Source organism: Rhinatrema bivittatum, chromosome 5 (assembly GCF_901001135.1).
Source record: "Rhinatrema bivittatum chromosome 5, aRhiBiv1.1, whole genome shotgun sequence".
Lineage (NCBI taxonomy): Eukaryota > Metazoa > Chordata > Amphibia > Gymnophiona > Rhinatrematidae > Rhinatrema > Rhinatrema bivittatum.
This window is the reverse complement of record NC_042619.1, coordinates 166,399,436-166,421,484: the sequence shown is the minus strand read 5'-3', so window position 1 is coordinate 166,421,484 and position 22,049 is coordinate 166,399,436. Positions and strand designations below refer to the sequence as shown.

At 43.1% G+C, this 22,049-nt stretch overlaps 1 protein-coding gene across 7 annotated transcripts in view; it reads right to left on the bottom strand.

The window, feature by feature from the left end:
- Nucleotides 1–22,049, bottom strand: part of DACH1 (dachshund family transcription factor 1) — a 1,193,143-nt gene that overhangs the window by 416,314 nt on the left and 754,780 nt on the right. For all 7 annotated transcript variants that reach the window (XM_029603010.1, XM_029603012.1, XM_029603015.1 and 4 more), the window contains one exon: nt 2,147–2,282. In XM_029603010.1, the coding sequence (XP_029458870.1) occupies nt 2,147–2,282 (136 nt within the window). The remainder of the gene's footprint in view (nt 1–2,146; nt 2,283–22,049) is intronic.

Below are 22,049 nucleotides of genomic sequence, written 5' to 3'. Positions count from 1 at the left end.
CCTTCCAGGAGCTCTTCCATGATTTCCAGCTTCTGGCACATTATTTTGACATGCCTCTGTTAGCTGACAAATTGGAAGGACCAAACAGAATGATAATGTTCCTTGGTGTCAAACTGGATTCCATGCATATGGTATCTAGGATCCCCTGGGATAAACTGGCTAAGCTTTCTGCATTAGCTCAGCCGACACATCATGCCCATAAGATATCACTCAAGCATATGGGATAATATTCATTTGCAGTGATCCCTATGTTGTGAACATTCCTACACAGGCTTATTCTTGCAATAGTACTGAATCAGAGTGTCAAACCCATTGTGAGAGGACCTGGCAATGTGAAAAACCTTCTTGGTTGAATACAATAGGTTAGTAGTATGACTCTGTCCACCAGTGTACAGCACAGATGTAGAACTTCACTACATATGTGGGTTTGAAATTTGGGCTTTTCTGCCAAGGCTCTTGTTGTGCTGTAACCTGACTAGAGGACGGGTTATATCTGGGATCATCCAAAGTATCACATTTTTGGAACTATTTCCAATTGCGGTAACATTTGACATATGGGGCAACAGCTTGGCCAATAAAAAGGTGATATTCTGATGTGGCAATCTGGCAGTGAATCAGATAATCAATCACCAGTCCGCTAAATGTGTCTTAGTTTATGAATTGATGAGGGGTTCAAATTACAGCACATCAGAAGCTGGTACTTTGTAGTCTACCTGTTCTATGTCAGACAGATGAAAGATTGTCTGGAGCAAATTCCACATTCATGATTGTTTTTTCCTTCTCTTATAGATCAAGGCCAGCAACAATGAGGAGTTTGGACCACCCATTTGTCTTTTGGACTGAAGAACAGATGAGAATTGGCAGACTGTGTTCTCACTTAGGCCTAGTAGCAAAGAACATGTGGGTGTGATGGTGAGGCACAAGAGGAATGTGCTGGTCCCAACGCATTCATCTTCTGCATTGAATGCTGGGTCAGCACACCCTGAGATTTTAGTCATTCACCTTGAGGACAATCACCCTAGCAATAATCCAGGCTGGCAGCTGATGGAATGACATCACACTCGTCACATCATTGATGTCGTTACCAGTATCCTGTGGTCAAAGACCATCTCTCATCAACAGCTGCACTGCTTTCATCTCTGGGAGTGGTGGGCATCAAAGGTTAGCAAGCAGGTGTACAATTTCACCCTCTGCCATGGTGGACTGTATGTGAAACATGAATGGATATCTGATTGTATGGAGCTATTTCATTCGGACTGGGTACACCTTTCTGATATGGGGCAGAACCTGTTCCTGAATACCTTAAATAGGGCCATATAACAAGTGTGTAAACAGGTGTGTAATAGCTGCAGTTTACAGGTTTGGGGGGGGGGCACCCGTGGCCAAGCCCATTGTAGGCTGCTTCGGTCCCATGGTAGGAGTACTTGAGCTTGTGGGCATAGATACCTGCCTTAAGACTTCACAGGGTGCCCAGGCTGCCCTGATATGATGGCAGACCAATAGACCTCGCCAAGGTTGTGGCAAGGCTCGGAGGGTGGACTGCCTGGTAATGCCAGGTCAATATTGGCTCCCGGAAGGACCAGGATCTTGCTTGCTTGAGACAGTCTACTTCTCTGGCAGTGATTCCCTGATGAGTGCAGAAAGATTCCTTCCCCTCCTCCTCCCCCTCCCAATCCCATCTACCCCACCCCAAAGTGGGGCAAAATGAGTATAGTAGATATATGATTATGTAATTTAGGAGGGCTGAGGTTCCTAGCTTAGGTAATTTGTTAGGCTTGTATAAGATTTAAAAAGCTGCACCCATACTGTATTCCATTTGATATCAGTGTCTGGTGCCTTCTTGTGTATGTATATTTTTGCCCATGCTGCCTCGCTGAGATATGTAGCGTCTGCCCAGGTTACTGGTTGTAAAGTTTTTATACCTTATATTTTCATAGACAGAGCATAACTTTTTAATGTGGCAGCATACCTAACACACTGCATATGAAAAAAGCAAACAACTTTGAAAGACTGCAACTACTGAACTCTAGAACATGATGCATCTGGAATTTATTTGGCATAAAAATGTTTTGATTAAAAGAAAAAAAACTTGATGCGCCAATAAACTTTAATATGACCAAGCAACAAATTACAGTATATGACCTACGGATTCTGTCTGAAGAGCTCTCAGTCCGTGCTGGCGAGCTGGACACACTGCTGCTTCGATGAGATGAAGGATGACTGCCAGGTCTTCGACTCTCCTCAAGGGAGGGAGCAGGAGAAGGACTGTCAGGAACACGTTCCTATATCAAAAACCAAGAAAAGAATGGAGAAGAAAAGCATAATAATCAACAATTATGAATCAATACGATGTCCCAACAGAATACTTAAACACATATCATTTTTATAATATTACAAGTGAGAAAAACATCTAGTCAACAGAATAATTTGATTTGCATACTACCTTTTTTAACATTAGTTACTATGTAGCATTTTTCAATGAAATCCCAAATTCACTGTAAGAAATGACATTTCTTTGTACTCAGTACACATATATATGCTTCTGCTATTGGAAGACAAATGGTATAAAAATAGCATTTTTATAAAGCAATTGGTATTAAAGATATTGAGGTTTACAACCTTTTGAGTAACATTCTGTGCAAAACCTATACCTGAAAAAAACATCAGTTTGAGCAAATAATTCAATGAGCATCCTTTTACAGTTGGTACATGTAAAAGTAAAAAAAAAATAAAAAGCTCTAGTTGGCCTTGAACCAGTGGACTAGTGCAACAAGAGGTTGGAAGTTTGACTATGAGCCACTAAGTGGTTTTGATTGACTAAAACTGAGTGAATCAGAAGGGCTTACTGAAACCTAGATCTGCAATCTTATCCCTGTGGTTCTCAGGGATAGGATTGGATAGGTTCTTAGTGCTACCAAGGAGGTGCTAGGACTCCAGTAAGCCATTCCTGGTAATTTTAAGGCTAGAGGGGTAAGGTGTGAGAATTCACAGGAGACCAATAAAGTCTTCAACCTGGAACTACTATTACTACTACTTATCATTTTTAAAGCTCTAGTAGACATACACAGAGCTACACAGATACATATAAGAGAGTCTCTGATTCATGAGCCTTACAATCTAGTCAAGACAAACACATGATAAGCAAGAGTCTTTATTGTAGAAAAGTGTTTAGTATTTAAAAGCAATCTCAGAAAGACACATTTTTGACTGGACTTGAATATGGTCAAAGACAAAGAATGACACACTGAATCAGGAAGATTATTTCATCCATATAGTGCAGCAAGGTGGAAAGCATGGAGTAAGAAGATGGAGGAAAAGGGCACAGATAAGAACAACTGTCACAGTGTTTGAGTTATTTGGGCTGTGGCGATATTGGTACTGCCCAGCTGGCAAACCAGCTAGGCCCCCACCTACAGCAGGAAGACAAGCTCACACAGGGGAAAGGACTAGGCTTCACCTGTACCAGCCTCTTTCCCTACAGGTTGAGCCCTTAGATTCTGAGGCTCAACCTGACCCGTAGAGCATGGTCAGGCAGTATCAGTAACCAGGTTGGCGGAGAGCAGGCACATCATTATCCAGGCAGTAGTCAGGGCAGGTAGAGATCAGGCAAGATCAGTATCCAGGCAGTGGTCAGGTCAGGTAGAATCCAGGTAATGGTTAGGGCAAGAAGAGAGCAGGCATGTCGATATCCAGGCAGTGGTCAAGATCCAAGAGGCAGACAGAGAGAGAAAGGAAGGCAAAGAACTGGATCAGGAGAGGTCAGGGAGAGACAAGGCATGGAGCAGGGCAGGAGCAAAGTCAAGGCAAGCAGCAGGACTGCAACAAGGCAGGCAGGACAGGAACAAGGCAGGTAGGACTGGAAACATGCACTGTAGGCAGCAAGGCATGGAGAGAACTATTGCTGAGGCCTCAGCTGAGTAGCATGGGAAGGTTTAAATAGCACGGTCAGAGGCATTGCGGCCAGGTTCCCACTGTGGGGCATTTATCAGAAGATGTTGTGTGTGTACCTAAGGTAGACTGTGGCCTCATCAGCAGGAGTCAGCTACAGGTAGGGGTTGTGTCCATGGTAGTATCCTGCCATAATGACAAGGGAGAGCCCCAGAGTGAGTGAGGTTGATTGCTGAATGACCCCATGATTGGCCCACCATTATAACAACCTGCCTGATGAAATGAGCTCACAAGGAAGGGAGAGAGAAGGGGAGATAGTTAATGAGGAGCTGCAAAGTAATGCATTTTAGGAAAGGAAGAGATACCTGAAACTGTATACAGAAGTGTACAGGGAGCCAATCTAGCAATTGCAAAGAGGTAGTTACATGGTCATAGTGTTGTTGAAGAGATATGAGTCATGCAGTCTAATTTTGAATAGACTGCAGTGGAAAAAGTGGTTCTATGGGAAGCCCACAAAGACTGAGCAGTAGTAGTCAAATAAGAAAGTGAATGAGCATTTTGGTAGCATGCTCAGAAGGGAAGAGGCAGATTTTTGCAATATTAAAGAGGAAGAAATGACATGCTTTAGCAGTGTTTTGAATTTGTATAGAAAAGGAAAGAGAGGCATCAAAGATGATCCCCAAGATTATGAGCCAAGGGAACCAGAAGGATGAGAAAAAGAAAAAGAAGAAAGAAAGGGAGTGGGTTATGAAGGAAAGACAAGAAATTCTGTCTTTGCCATGTTAAGTTTAAGGTGGCAGCAACACAACAAGGCAGTGATTTCAGACAAGTAGTCTGGGATTTGGGACAGAATTCTTGGTGAAATTTCTGGTGTAGAGTAATAGATCTGGGAGTCAATAGCACAAAAGTGGTATGGAAAACCATGGGAAAAGATCAGTTCAGCAAGGGAAATAGTGCTGCGAGAAAAGAGAAGAGGGCCCAGGACAGAGACTTGAGGCACACTGACCAATAGCAGAATAGCAGCAGAGGAAGAACCATCAGAGAACATAGTAAAAGTATGATTGGAGAATTAAGAAGAAAACCAGGATAGAGCACAGTTCAAACTGCAATGAAGTACAGAGTATCAAAGAATAGAAGGTGAACAATGGTGTCAAAAGCAGCAATAGGTCAAGGAGAAATAAGATCAAGTAGAGGTCCTTGGCCACAAAGAAGTCATTGGAGACTTTATCAAGAGTAGTTTATTTGGAATGTAGAGGGAACCACATGTACATGGATGCCCGCGTGTGTTTTTGAATACCGACCACTCAGGAACTAAATGTATTTGTACCTATAAAGATGAAGTACTGAAATTCATGTGTGACTGGATTGTGAGTGCTGCAATTGAACCTGAAACCCCTGTTTGTTCTCTTAAAGGAAAGGATCTGTGTGCCTTCTTTTAAATCCTGTAAAGTATAAGCCAAAACATATATGTATTTATGTTAAAGCCCATACTGGAACAAAGCCCTGTCTAGAGTTCTGAACAGAATGCTTGCAGGAGCCCCAAGTTTGACAGAGGGACAGTAACTTTCAAACAACTCCTTGTGGACCCTTATACATGCATATATGGCCACGTGGAAGTCTACTACAGGATTTTATAACCTTGCACATATCAGGTACATACAGATTATAAAATATGCATGTGTACCCTAACATATCAGCATATATTACATTATGTGCAAATATCTGCCTATTTTTAAAATACAGGCACATATATTTTACATTGAAATACAGACATGTATAATTTACATGCAAAAAAATTGTGACTTGCTACATAAAATTCTGTTTTACACACAGAAGGCCATATATTTTAAAACATGTGTGTGCGATTGAAATCAATTTGCCAAAGCCTCCACCAGGTCACCCAGACCACCCACCCAACTAATAGGTCACCCAGACCTCCCACCCTCCAGGTTTTTCACTCTGAATTCCCCCCAATTCACTCAGACCTCCCAGACAGCCAATAGTAGTCAATAGACGAGTGTGATGTCATTTGTGGAAGATAATTAGCAAGTGTAAAATTATGCAAATATGTTGCCAAATGTAAGTGTATGTGTTTCTTATAAAATAGCAATTTGCATGTGAACCTCTTCGCCCTGTCCAGGAACACTCCTAGACTCCCTTTTTTGCACATGTAAATATGCATGGAAGACTGAAAAACACGTACTTTTTATGTTTAGAAAATAGCATGTGCGTGAGTGCAATCTACTTACATGCATATATGCTAATTTTATACATGTAACTGTTTTGAAAATTCACCCAAAGTCTGTAATCATTGATTCATTTTCATATAAAAGAACAAACAATTCTATATACTGTAAAATGCTGAAAATACAAAAAAAAAATCCCTGTTGTAGCTGTGTTTCAACCAAATGTCTGTATCAAGAGAAGCAACAGCTGTTGAAACTGCATGGCTTCTTATGTCTAAAGGGAAATACTGTTTTATCTGATCCTTAAATTTAGACTGCGGGGTAGAACTCCTATAGGGCTTTTAAAATAATTTGGCTGTGAAAATGAGTTTTCAAGGATTTTTTCTTTTTGAAGAAATTGCAGAAAATTAAGTCCTTGACTAAAATGATTTATTATTTCAAAACTGTTCAAGCAAACTAACCTGAAGGCATTTTGCACTTGTTTACCCTAATTTTGGGGGACATTTATTAATCTCCTGGGCTTGGAAAATGCCGTTGACTGGCCCAGGGCCTAGAGGGCGCTCTGGGCCATCACAAGGTTTGGGAAGGGGGGAATCCAGGGGGCTGGGTCACTTATGTTTACCTAAGGGGAGGGACTGGGGGTGTGAGCCAATAGATACCAGGAAATTGAGCTATGGAATGGGGGGGCAGTGGAGAAGCTGGAGGCCTTGGGGGGAGGAGAGGAACCAAGTTTGGGTTAGAACTGAAGGAGGCAATAATTTTGGAAAGTGGTGAAGTTTGGAAAGGGGCGGGGTATCACCGCACAATTATGTTTTATATTTTTAAACTTTTTGGCCAGCTGGGCTGCCTCTAGAGGTGATAGGGGTGGGTGGGAGTCTTCTAAGACCCCCAGGGAGATTTTTTTCACTTGGGGGGTGTTTTCAGGCCATGTGGAAGGCCTGAAAACACCTGGAAAGCCTTAGAACATGCACTAGCATCCCAATGCTCCTGTGGCAATATATCTACACTTCCCTGATTTTCATTAAAGTAACCCAGCTTACTCTTTTGGCAAACCGTGTTATTTTATTAATGAATTAACTGCTTTGCATGCATTAAAAAAATGTATACATGCAAATGTATGCAAAGCAGCTAATTTCAATGGGAAGTGGATTTTTGAACAAAATATTGCAAATATCGCACAATATTGTTGCGGAAACGTACATTGTGTTATAAACAGCATTTTACATACAATAAACGCCATTTTGGCATGTTATAGCCTTATCACAGCTCAGTAAATGTACCCTTTTGTTTGAAACTTAAATTTGAACATATACTTGATGAAAAGCATTACTTCCTCCTTGTGGTTATTAAGATGCAGTTAGGAAGAAAACTTTTCATTTCATTACATTGTTTAGATATTGGACAATGCAATATTTAATAAATGCTAATTTAAGCATATGCTAATACATTCATAGGAATATATGTACAGCCAGATTTTGGTCCTGATCTTAAGCAAGAACACAAGTTCTATTTAGCAAATCACAAAATGAAGAACTGGATCTCTGATGGGGCAAAACATAGTACTCGAGTTTTTCCCACAAAATGTGACTCCACACTGCAACATAGTATTCATGTGGATTTGAAATTTATTTATAGGTTGACTAAAGCTCACAGGAAAACCAATCTATTAAAGTATGAAGAAACTATTCTTGATGAACAAATAGTTCATTTTGGGGCCGATTTTAAAAAAGTACGCGCGCGCATACTTTTGTTCGCTCAACCGGTGCAAAGAAACGTACACTGGAATTTACATATGCGTGGCTGCGCAAAATCGGCAGCCTGCCTCCGTTCCCTCCGAGGCCGCTCTGAAATCGGAGCGGCCTCAGAGGGAACTTTCTTTCCAGCGCCCCCCACCTTCCCTTTCCTTCCCCTAACTAACCCGCCCCCCGGCCCTAATTAATTCCCCCCCCTACCTTTATTTAAAAAATTACGCCTGCCCGAGGCAGGCGTAACTTGTGTGTGCCGGGCCGGCTGCCAGAGGAGGCCCATGTTCCGATACGGGGGCCGGTCCAGAGGCCGCGGCCATGCCCCCGGAACGCCCCTGGGCCGGAACCTCAGTCGCGTCCCCGGCCCCGGAACGCCCCTGATGACGCGCCGGCTGCGACACCCCCCCCCCCCCCCCAGGAAAGCCCCGGGACTTACGCGCGTCCCAGGGCTTGCGCGCGCCACTGAGCCTATGCAAGATAGGCTTGGCGTGTGCAGGGGGTGGAAGGGGCAGCTTTTTGGGGGTTACGCGCGTAACCCTTTGAAAATCTGCCCCTTTCAGCTTACTTTTAAGGAGCACATCGAATCCATGATCCAGAATGGTTTCTACAAACTTTCATGTTGTACATGGTTTGAAAGTACTATTATATGATGTTGATTTTAGAGTGGTTATTCAAACTCTGATTATTCCACTATTTTATTATTTTAATTCAGTTTATTCAGGGCTTCCTGATATTTCACTGTGTCCTCTTCAACTTTTGTAGAATGCAGCTGCATGACTCCTCTCTAGCCAGAGTATGAGAGATCATATTTCACTGGTATTGTTCCAGCTTAAGAGGTTGCCCATTCAGTGGCAAGAAACTTATACAGTGGCTATGTTTGTACAAAACTGTTAGTCTTCAACTAATTCCCATGGGTGAATGTTTTACTCAGGATCTACAATTCATACAGATCGTTAAAATCATGCCAGCAAGAGCTTTACAACATTCTTACTATCCGTCAAGCCCAATTTTGCAGAGACCAAAGAATATGCGTTTTGGAACTATTTTCATTAGGACTTGCACCTTATTTGTACAAAAAACTTCAAGGCACTGTTAAAAGCCTACTTTTCATAGGTGCTGATAATACCTGTTTTTTTTTTTTTTTGGCTGGCTTGCGATGCTGAAATGGAGCTGATTTTGTCTGGTCTTTTTGTTTAATTTGTTATATTTTAATTATGTATTTTTTGTTCACTGCCTAACAGCTTTGGCATTGGCAGGTTACAAATGCTGAAAAATACATATACAAATACCACTTTCTCTAGCTGCTCTTTATTAGAGGACAATCTCTTCCCACAAATTTAGTGTGAATTCAGGACATCCCATCTGTATACGTTTCTGATTAACACAGAATACCTTCCAATCTTGTCCAGCTGAAGTGGTCACCATCCTTTAACCCAGATTCAGGTCTCTCCTCCAATATCAACATGATTATGGTTGATCAGGGACATCTGACCTCAAGAGGATCCTACTCACAATTTCCATGAAGGTGCAGTTCAAGAGTCTTATTCCCCCAGACAGCTAATAGCTATTACAGACTCCAGTCCTAATGACTAGGGTGGCGAGTGGTGAAAAGGCACTACTAAGAATAGAACAGGGTGGATTCAAGCAAACTCTCCAAAAAGTTTCCAGTTTTCTCAAGCATCCTTAGATGCAGGAGAGCCCACCACCCTTCATCTTCTGGAGAAGAACTCTCTATTCTCTCAGGGGTCAGATACATTCTGTGCATTGGACTGAATCACGCCCCATGTAATGGTCTGGATTTAGATAACGTTAAGCTAAGGAGCCTTACATATGGATATAGGGTATATAATCTTATTATATGGAAAAGTGTATATTTCCAGTGGATGAACTTCTATAATGTTGCCTTTGAGCAAGAAAATAAGTTCCTAGTTACTGGTAGAATACCTTCTTTACAAATATCTAATTAAGGCATAGATTCACTAAAATGCGATATTTTGTCATGGGAGGGGTCCAATATTGAGGGGTGGGGTGCTTTCTGTGATATTTTGCCTCACCCCTGACAAAATATTGCAGCAGTATCGCTGCATTGTTTTATCTCATGGAAAAAGTCTGCAAGACAAAACAACACATTAAAGGCCTGTAACAAGCGTGATGGCGGTCCTCCAATGCATGGGGCCACCATCACCTTAAAGGGCCACATGGCACAATAAGTCAGCCTACTAAAAGAATACCAAAAGTCATTGGGGTCTTCCTAGACCACCTCATTCTCATCCCGGGCTGCCAATTGAGGCAGCGTGACAACAAAAATTCCCCCCAAAAAGAAAAAGCGGCAGTGTAATGACGTCCCCACCTCGGCACCACCCAACTCCTTACTGCTTGAACCCCTGCTCCCAAATAGAAAGCCCCCCTTGCCCACTTAAAATAAAAAAGAAGGCCAGTAGGGCCCCCTATCAAATTATCCACCCGCCCCCACATACAATATAAAAGTAGCCCAGTAAGACCCCTCCGTCAACCCCTCTATCCTTACCCCCTTTTCAATATAAATATAGGCCAGCAGGTCCTCTGTCAACACACCCAATCCCAAATGGCAAAACAAAATCATTGGTGACCTAGGGGTCTCCTAACCCAGAGCCCCTGTATCCTCCCCTCCAATACCAATACATTTAAATTTTCCAATCTGCAAAAGTCAAAGCCTGAGAGGCCCCCTAGCCCTGGGTCTAGTCGATGCCATAATCAAAAATGGCAATGGCCAGACCTTGACTCTGTTTAATGTGTGTTATAGCCCTAACATGTCTTGGTGAATCTCCCTCTATAATAGATTTAAGAGAATTCATACATAACAGGTTCATAGCTTTAACATACAATTTACACTTCAGCTATATTTGAAGGAAAATTATTTTGCAATATCACTGAATTTTTACAGATGAGCATACTTATAAGATAGGTTCTCCAGAATGCCTAATCCATCTAGGTTGTGAGGTATAGAGAAACAGCATCCTTGTATTTCTGGAATCCTGCTAGTAAGCTTCCCTACACTTTTACTGTTGCACAATCTGAGGTGATTAGCCCTAGCCTTATGATGTCACCACCAGATGAGAAGGTTAAGAAGCTCCTCACTGTGGGAGTGGGTTTGTACAGATTGCTTAATCCATCAGGATTGTGAAGGAGAGAGAAAGCACATCCTTGCTGGCCTAGAACCCTGCTGGTGAGTACTCCTCATCTCTTCTGCTATTAGCCCCGTCTTGCAACATCACCACTGAGTCAGAAGGATAAGAAGTGTCTCACTGTGAGTTATGGGTTCTCATTCTCTCTGTGGGAATGTCTTTGGGAGCAATCATGAAGATTCTGATTTACTACTAATATTTTTTTGTTTTGTGAAACTTGTTTAATTTTGTGGAGCTTGCTTTTCATAATTGTGAATGGTTGGGTGTTTTTTTTTCCTGCCCTTCTGTGAGAGAGAGGAGGGCTTGGGTTAGGGTAGGAATTGATTTATAGTAATGCTGTATTTAACTGTATTATTGTACTGTTTGTATTGTATTGTGATATTTTTAATATGTTTTTTTTAATGATGCTTGATTTTCCTGTTTAAGTTGCTTTTATGAGCAGTCTCATAAACTAAATTAGGGGTAGGCAACTCCAGTCCTAAAGTGCTACAAGCAGCTTTGGTTTTCATGATATCCACAATGAATATGCATGAGATATATTTGTATGCACTGTCTCCATTGTATGAAAATATATGTCATGATATTCATTGAGGATGTCCTGAAAACTAGACCTGTTTTTGATAATCCAGCAGTGGAGATGCCTACCCCTGAACTAAATCATACTACAAATGTGAAATCAAGTAAATGTAATTTCAAATGTACCCTGCTCCAACTAAAAAAGTCATAACAGCTAGATTATAAAGATGTGAAGAGGCAAAATGTTGTTCCAGTTTATTCATTCTTTTTGTAGGTCACCTCCATTTGTTCATTAGTTTCAAATGAAAATAATTGTGTATTTGTTTCATTCATTTCCCATTAAAGTAAATGAGGGAAGCAATACAGCCTATTTTGAGCTTCAAAATTGGGGGTTTCTAATCAATTATAATGAAACTTGTAGATAGACAACATCATAAGAGGGAAGAGAACTCCAAGTCCACAAGACTGTGGCAAAGTAGCATCAAAAATGCTATGAATAGCCTAAGGCACTGTAAAATGGAAAAAGTGTACCAGCAATGGCAGGATTTCTCCAAGGCACTGTCAGAGGAGCAAAGCTGCTGCAAGAATATAAAGAACACCCCAAGACTTCAAAAAAAGGGCATCTATAACAGTGGCATGAACCCCTAAAGGCTGCACAAAAAGGGGCAAAGTGGCATGGCAACAACAGTGGCATGAATATCCAAAGGCAACATGAAGGGGGAATAAAGCAGCAAAGTTGCAGAAAAAACTCCAGGCAATAACAGAGGGGCAAGTCAGCAAAAAGAGAGGCTTGAATATCCCAACGCATTATGATAGGTGCAAAGCAGCCACCCCCAGTGGCAAGAATACTCCAAGGTACAGAATCTGGGGTAAGGTAGTAAGGGGTAAAGCAGGTAGTAAAGCAGCAGGGCTGCATATCAGAAAGACCTCAAAAGGTATAGAATAAGTGGTATAGCAACAAGGCAAAGTGGAAGCAAGATCCCTGTGGTGTAGAGTCTGGGGTATGGCAGCAAGACAGAATGGCCGAAAGAAACCCAAGCTGGTACAGCAGAGGTATGGCAGCAAGGCACAGTAGCAGAAAGACCCCAAAGGGGTAGCATAAAGGGTATAGCAGCAAGAAAGTATGGCAACAAGATTCCCAAGGTGTTGCATCGGGAGCATGGTTAGCAGCAAGACCTCCGAGGTGTACTGTCAGGAGCAGGGCAGCTTCATCTTTCTTGGTCCTCTGTTCTGTCTACCTGCTCTCTTCTCCTGCCTCTCTCTTGGCTACGTCCTAACTCAGAAATGTCTTGGTTGCTATATTTATTACCCTCACTGCAGCACTTTTCAATAAGCCATAAACATGACTAAACAAATGAAACAAAAATGAATGCCTAATTTGCGGGCACCTTCCATTTGTTTTGGGGTCCATATATGGAACAAAAATGGCCTCATTCATTTCATTTTACTCACTCATTTCAAAGAAATGCACGATCCTAAGATTACTCAACTTAAATGGCAACTTCTTGGCTTTATCAGTTTTACCCAGGATTTAATCATTTTCTGTTCTACTTTTCTATGCATTTATACTTCTTTGGGATAAAAAAGATACAGCTTTCACTATCTATTTCACGTTGCCAACATTGATAAACATGTTTTACATAAAGTGGTGTGATGCATGCATAGGTTTCTAATGAAGATCACGTCTCTACCTCAATTTACTTAGATTCATAATGACAGGAATAGATATGTAGAAGTAGCAGTAGAATTAGTAGTTAGTACTCCTCATAAACAATGTTTACAGTAAAGCCAAACTGCAAAGAATGGATTATAGCTTCATTACATTTATATTCAAGACCAAGTAAGCGGTTTATACAATTTCAAAATCAAATGCTAGCTAATACAGGCTGTAAAGGGGCATTATCATCCTCTGATAAGCAATTTTCTCTCTTAAACTAATGCCTTTAAACCTGGTCTTATTTTCCACAAATTTTGTTATAGACATAGAAATGAAGAAAAAATAGGATAACTTCTACTCTTTCTATTGTATTTCAATTGTATCATATTATTCCCAGCTTCTATTTTTTTTCCTTAAATGCCTTTCTCTATTTGCTCACCATACCTCTTTGATTGGTAAACAGTAATATCATTAAGGCAACAAGTCATTGATTTCTTTAATCTTTGAAAAAAAAATTATTTTTTTACTACATATTCTTATTTAGTACTGACTTATTTAGCATATTTCATTTTTATTTTATATACAGTTCTCTAGAGTAGTCATAATAGAGTCCTTATTTATCATACCTACTATATTTGGAAACTAGTTTTAAGCAACAAAATGAACTGTCTTCAATGATCATGAAATGCATAAATTGCCATTAGAAACCGATAGGGTGGCAGTAGGACTTTATGGTATTTGGAATAATTGGTCCTTGCGTCTTGACAAGCCTGAGATTGTGGCTGTTTGATTACAGAATGTCTCAACCAGTGGGACTGCATTATGGACTAAGAACAAGATGAGTATATGATTTGATTGTCTGCCCTTGGTACAAACATCCTGAGTATGCTGAAAGTCATCAGTCAGACTGAGCAGTAGACTGTGCTACCAATTTTTATATTCCTGTGATGGATGTATACCCCATGCTGAGCTGCATGCCAAAAAGAGCCCAGAGCTCAGGGAATGGAGACAAGACTCCAAAAGTATAAGAGAAGATAGGTAAGTTACATATGAAAATATAGAACTGGGGATGTAGTCCTATTGTAAAAATAGTTCAAGACTCGTTCCATACCCCTTCTGATGTTTCAAAAGAGAAGGGACATTGAATATAGACTGCTGGGAACAAAGAGCAAACAAAGTTGCTTACCTGTAACAAGTGTTCTCTTTAGACAGCAGTGCAAAACAGCCACAGAAGTAGAGTGACATCACTCATTGCATCAATTCAATCATGCTCTCTCATACACGGGAATGCATCGGCACCACGCAAATCTCCTCAGTCTTTTTCCTAGCTGGAGGGTGGGATTGTGTAACTATTTTGCCCTGCTATCTATATAGGAAACGTATTACAGGTAAGCAACTTTGCTTTCTCTTTGGCAAGCAGGCAATGGGGATTTCCAAGCTGATGGATTAAAAATGATTATTTCATGCCTTATGAGGTGCAACCTGATGGTTTATTTATTTATTTAAAATTTTTATTACTCGGCCCCTCCAAAAGTTCTGAGCGAGGTACAAAAGAACATACAAATTATAAAAAAACCCAAACAAATTAAACACAAATAAAAACAATGTATTATATACCACAGAAGGCAATACAAACAGAGGTAGATCTTCAAAACATACACGTGTGCGTACTTTTGTTCTCGCCACCGGCGCGAACAAAAGTACACCAGATTTGATAAGATACGCACGTAGCCGCGCGTATCTTATAAAATCCGGGGTCGGCGCAGCCTGCCTCCGTTCCCTCCAAGGCCGCTCTGAAATCGGAGCGGCCTCGGAGGGAACTTTCCTTCCGCGTCCCCCCACCTTCCCCTCCCTTCCCCTATCTACCCCACTCCCCAGCCCTACCTAAATTCCCCCCCCTTACCTTTGTTGTTTGAAGCAGGCGTAATTTGCGCGCGCCGCTCCGGCATCCCCCGGCACAGGCCGCAGTGCCGGAGGTCTCGGGACCACCCCTCCCGGCCCACCCCCGAACTGTCACCACGCCCCCGGCCCCACCCCGGCCCGCCCCCTGCCCCAGTCATGCCCCGGGCACGCCTCCTCCCGCCCCTTTTACGAAGCCCCGGGACTTACATGCGTCCCGGGGCTTTGCGCGCGCCGGCGACCTATGCAAAATAGGCGCGCCGGCGTGCAAGTGCCCTGTGCTCGTAAATCCAGGAGGATTTACGCGCGCAGGGGTTTTAAAATCTACCCCACAATGTGCTGGCTGAATTAAGAGGCAGATAACAGAACAACAAACATCATTAATCTGAATAAAGAAAAGTGGGATTGAAGGAGTTTTTGAAGGTCTTTACGTCCTTTATCAAACAGTTGTTTAAGGAAACAAATTCCACATAATAGGGTCAAAGATGGAGAAGGCATGTCCCAGGGTCACATCCAGTGTGGCATGTTTTGAAGATGGGACATCCAATAGAAACTGGTGGAAAGTGTACTTGGGGGAAGGTATGAAGCAAATATTATGTTGCTGCTTTCCAGATATCTTACAAAGAGGCTGATCTCAGACAAGCTATTGAAATTACCATTATTCAAATCTGATGAGCTTTTACCTTACTTGGTAGATTAATGCCTGCATCATTATAGCAATGAGTAATAGAGTCTGATAACCAGAAGGAAATTGTTTGTTTCCTTACTGAATGGCCTTGTTTACTTAAATCATAGATACAAATATTTGAAAAGACATTCTTATAATATTTTGTTCATTCCAAATAAAAGAGAAGAGCTCCTGTGCATTCTAAAGTGTGGAAGACCTGTTCCACTTTACTGTAATGAAGTATTGGGGAAAAATAGGCAGAATTATCTATTGATTTAAGTGGAACTGGGAAACCAATTTTGGCAGTGATTTTGTATGAGTTGTCAGTATTATTCCACTTTTTGAAAGACTGAGTGTCTGCAGGATCTACCACTAAAGTCTGGAGTTAATTACTCTTTGAGCTGAAGTAACAGCTATTAGAAAAAGGTCTTGCCATGTTAGAAATTTGATCTTGCTAGATTCCAAAGTTTCAAAGGGAGGATACATCAATTTTGCCAGCACTAAGTTAAGTCCCAATGAGTGGATATAGGTGATAAAGATTTTTAACAGACCTTGGGGATGACGCAATATGCATGGCGCCCCCCTTGCGGGCGCCATGCATATTGCATGGCGCCCGCAAGGGGGGCGCCATGCAATATGCAAATTAGGGGGTCGCGCTAGCAAGGAGACGCAAGGGTCGCTTACGCGACCTTAGCACCTCCTTGCTAACGTGATCCCGTGGCGGTCGTTTTCATTACAAGCAGATGGCCGGTTATGAAAACCGATGCCGAGTTTACCAGCATGGCTCTTCATAACTCGGCGGACTTCTGAGGTTTTTTTGTTTTGTTTTGTTTTTTTATTGAAGAAGTACAAAAAGCAGTTTTTTCTGCTTTTCTGTACTTCTTCTTCGTACGCTCAGCTATTAACGCTTGCTCCAGGCAGGCATTAATATCTGAGCGATAAATGCGCATATGAGATGCACATTTATTTTTTTTAATGTGGAATAAATGAGTAATAGCCTCATTCACATGCATTTGCATGTGATGAGCATTAACTCATTCACTACATGTCGGACATGCGTTAAATAGACGCTAATCCCCTTGTTGCATTAGGGGGTGGATTAGCGCCTATTTAACCCGTGTTTGACAGCAGGTTAAACAGTGCGCACGTGTGAGCGCACTGTATTGCATTGGCAACCTTGTTACTAAAAGAAGGTGGGGCACTGATAGATCTGAAGGCTGGTGATAGGCAGCAATCGCATATAGATGCTATTGTAACTGTAAACCACTGAGTTGAGGTTGGCTCTACCTGCAGGTTCTCATTACCAGCAGGTTGACCCACTCTAAGCAGAAACTGGTGAGAGGAGGAGGAGAGAGAGAGAGAGAGAGAGAGAGAGATAGAGAGAGAGAGAAACTAGCCATAATGCACTCATCCTAGGTAGGTTATATATATCTCTATAGGAGGCCCACCTAGTTACTCCAGGTGAGGTTTAGATATTAGTGTAGGGGTTAGGGGCCACTTTGACATTCAAAGTGAGACGTACGAACAGAACAGTGCTCTCTTGTGAAGATTTCATGACCTTCAGTGTGAGGAAATGCACCCAAAAATGAGATTTGAGCAATGTTCTCTCAACCTAGCTTGATGTTACCCAGGTAGAGAGTCAATCAAGCTAGGTTGAGAGTACATTGCACAAATCTCATCTTTGGGTGAGTTTCCTCAATCTGAAGGTCATCAAATCTACACAAGAGAGCACTATTCTGGACTTCAATGACCACTGAAATGAATGGTAAACATAAACAAATGAGATGAGGAATTCATGGGACCCTGTTCATACATTTTGGGGGGCCACAAAAGAAATATGGGCATATCCGCTATGTTTTATCTATTTATTTCAAACAAATGTACATCCCTAATGATGACCAATACTGTAGATCAGAATCCAAATCTGTATTTTGGCGATCCAGATGTTTGATGTAATGATTGAGGTATTTGTGGTTTTCCTACACTGGTCCTTTTTGACAAGGAGAATTTATAACTCAGATTCCATGTGTTGTGACATTTTTTCCAGTAATGGAGTAGGATTTTTAGTGTTATGATAACGTGTGTTTTGTGGATCCTTGCGTGCTGTGGAGATAACCATGCCCACGAGGAGGAGCCCCGTGAGGAGCCACAGCATTGGGCTAGACTCTTACACACAAAACACAGGATAGTTCTTTATTATACAGCTTGAAGATCTCCAACAGAGATGGCAGTAGTGAGGCAGTCTATGGTATTCTCAGGGACCTCGGCAGAGGGAGTCCTTCTCTCCTTGATGACGTCATGAGGTTCCGCAGCAGGTCTCCCAACGAGGAGATACTGTGGATGAGATAGACTGAGAGTTAGAGTACTCACTAGATGTAGCTGTTGGTATGAGATTCCACCAGGTATGTTGTAGAATGTACAGGCACTGAGGCAGGGAAAGCAGGCCCTCGAGGAGTGAGTACCTGTTACCTGTAAGGCACCTGAAATAAAGCAGAGGGCCCCCAAGGAGCAGGTACCCAGGTTAGGGATTACCCCGAAGGACAGAGAGAGCTTCCTGCGGCAGCACGGAAGCTGCAAAGTAGCGTAGACAGAAACGGATTCGAGTCTTTGCTAACTCAATGAGCTAGCAAATCTGTGGAGGTAATATACCCGGATTGCGTGACGTCAGCATGAGGGAATGCCCTTGAGGTTCGCGCCAAGGGTGGTACAAAGACATGGGTTGCGCGCGCACGCGCACCCTAGTAGGTACCTGGGAGGAGCAATGGCGGGAGGCTGCACCATAGCTGTTTTGGGGACGCCAGAGAGGTTGGCTTGACGACGCTGCAATAGCCATCTTTCCCAGGTAAGCGGGAGTAGCCGTGAATAAGGTGAGGCAAATGGGACGAAGACGTCGAGGACCGACGGATGCAACAGTACCTCCCTTCAAAGGGCATCCACGCTGTTTCCTACCAGGTCTTGGTTTTTGAGGATGCAAGTGATGAAAGTCCTGTAGCATCTCTTTATCGAGAATATTAGACATTGGTGTCCAAGAGTTTTCTTCAGAGCCATACCCTTCCCATGACAGGAGGTATTCCCATACTCTGCCTCGTCTTCTCACATCGAGTGTTACAACTGTTACTCGGATAATGTGGAACCAAGGTCGAAGACCGCTTACCTTGTGTAGGAGAGGCACACAGGACTGGAGACAGGCAGTGTAATCCAAGGGATAGTCCAGGTCAGGGCAAGCAGCGAACAATCAGGAACCAAGGCAAACAATCCAGTAGGCAGGCGGCAAGCAGGGTAATCCAATAGACAGTCCAGGTCAGGGCAGGCAGCGAACAATCAGGAACCAGGGCAAACAATCCAGTAGGCAGGCGGCAAGCAGGGTAATCCAATAGACAGTCCAGGTCAGGGCAGGCAGCGAACAATCAGGAACCAGGGCAAACAATCCAGTAGGCAGGCGGCAAGCAGGGTAATCCAATAGACAGTCCAGGTCAGGGCAGGCAGCGAACAATCAGGAACCAGGGCAAACAATCCAGTAGGCAGGCGACAAGCAGGGTAATCCAATAGACAGTCCAGGTCAGGGCAGGCAGCGAACAATCAGGAACCAGGGCAAACAATCCAGTAGGCAGACGGCAAGCAGGGTAATCCAATAGACAGTCCAGGTCAGGGCAGGCAGCGAACAATCAGGAACCAGGGCAAACAATCCAGTAGGCAGGCGACAAGCAGGGTAATCCAAAGAATAGTCAAGGTCAGGCAGGTAAAAGACAGCAGGCAAACCAGTAGCAGGAAACTCCAAGAAACACTTGTGGCCGAAGCAGAGAGCATCGGAGAAGGCTCTCTTTAAATAGCCAAATCTCCCGCGCAGACTGATCCCCCGTCGGCGTCTGACGTCAAGGGGGCATGTCCTGGCACTGAGTACCGTGGGACCATGCTGCTGACGTTGAAGGGAATATCCTAGCATCACTGCCGGAGGGAATGCCCCGACTGGCACGGGACCACGCCGCTGATGCTGCCGAGGGAGCCCTGCCGCCATTGGGGAAGAGGACGCCCTGCCCCGCGCGGAACTTCGCCGTCAACATCGAGGCAGGAGCCCCGATGCCACCGGCAGAGGTAACATCGAGAACTGCGTCTACTTTTTTATTCGATGTCTTCTTCTGCATCTACAGGTGTAGCTTCTGGTATCTTGTTGGAGAACTCACTAAGGATTAATGGCTTCAATAGTGAGACATGGAATTCATTGTGGATCTTTAAAGTAGATGGTAGCTTCAGACTGTAAGTGAGACTGCCCAGTCGTCGAAGAATGGGAAATGGTCCAACAAAATGAGGAGCGAAGCAAGCTGAAGGAAGTTTAAGTCTTAATTGCTTCGTGGAAAGCCAGACTTTATCACCAGGCTTGAAGTCTGGAGCCTTGCAGTGATGAGCATCATATCCTTTCTTTGCTCGAAGTCCTGCTTTAGTAAGAAACTCTTTTGTCTGAGTCCAAAGTTGTTGGATATCTTTGGCAGTAGATTGAGGTGCCAGGGATGACACTGATAACGGAAGTGGCAGTGGTAGTCGTCCGTAGACCACTTCAAATGGTGTTGATCCAGTGGATGTTGCTGGATGAGAATTAATTCTTCAACTTCCACAACAAATTAGGAAACCTCCAGATTTTGTGGTTCTTTTTGTGCGGTTGCCTTCTGTGGTCCAGCCCTTTAGTTTGACTAAAGGGCTGGACCACAATGTGAGCGGCGCCTTCACGCTAGCGTGAAGGCGCCGCTCACATTGATGAATGAATTACAAAAACATTAAAACGCCAGTGCATTTTTTGACGGAGACTCCGCGACTAAGAAATCCCTTCCCAAGGCCCCTGAAGCAGGCAGACCACTGCCGAAACATGGCCAGTGTCGGGCAAGCGGAAGCGGTCCCATATTAACAGCGGCGGCAATTGCATAAAATTAAGATAAGTAGAATAAACAATGACGGATCGCACCGGGGAAATAATACACAAACCCTCACATGGGAATTGAGCAGCACAAAATAAAAAATGTAAAAATGTAGAAAATCACATAAAAATATTGTGAATAAAAAATTGAAGAATAAAACATGGAAGCCATCTAAGGGGCCAGTCAAACTAAAGGGCTGGACCACAGAAGGCAACCGCACAAAAAGAACCACGAAATCTGGAGGTTTCATAATTTGTTGTGGAAATTGAAGAATTATATATTTTAGGAAACGAGGTTGGTTATTGTTTAGTGAATACTGGGATGAGAATTAATGGCAAATTCTGCCTAGGGCAACAGTTCACTCCAATCATTCTCGCAAGTGTTCACGTAGGCACGGATAAACTGCTTGAGAGTCCTGTTCATCCTTTCTGTTTGTGTGTTGGATTGTGGATGGTATGTGGAGCTGAAGTCGAGAGAAATATCAAACTTCTTACATAGTGCCTTCCAGAAGATAGCTGTGAATTGGGCTCCTCGATCGGAGACTATGTGCTTAGGCAAGCCATGAAGGCGGAAGATGTGCATAATGAATAGCTCGGTGAGCTCCATGGTAGTGGGTAAGCTTGGGAGAGCCACAAAATGAGCCATCTTCGAGAACCGATCTATGGTTACCCAAATGGTGTTATTTCCTCCTGATGATGGCAAATCTACCACGAAGTCTGTGGCAATATGTGTCCATGGTTCTTCTGGTACTGGCAAGAGTTGGAGTAGACCCCATGGATGACCCGGTGGTATCTTCTGTTTAGCGCAGTTTGCGCAAGAAGCGACGTAGAAGAATGTGTCATCCTTCGTGTGGGCCACCAGTAATAGGTTTGAAGTTTAGACAGGGTTCTACGTCGACCAGGATGTCCTGAAAGTTTAGAGTTGTGGGCCCAAGCCAATAACTTCTTTCTGAGGTTCTTGGGTATGATAGTCTTTCCTGCAGGTACTGAGTGGGTAGCTGCCAATATGACCTTCTCTGGGTCAATGATGTGTTGCGGTTCTTCAGGTATGTCCTCGGAGAGGAATAAGCGAGATAGAGCATCAGCTCTGATATTCTTATCTCCAGGGTGGTACTTGAGCACAAAGTTGAATCTGTTGAAAAACAGAGACTATCTCGCTTGTCTATGATTCAGGTGCTCTGTGTGGCGGAGGTACGCCAGATTCTTATGGTCTGTGAAGACCGTTACTTGATGTTGAGCTCCTTCGAGCCAAGGGCGCCATTCTTCGAATGCCATCTTTATAGCCAGAAGCTTCTTATCTCCTATTCCTTAAATTTTCTCTGCAGGAGAGAAGCGGCGGGAGAAGAATTAGCATGGTTGTGGAACTTTTGAATCACCAGCCTGGCTTAATACGGCCCCTACGCCAATGTCTGAGGCATCGA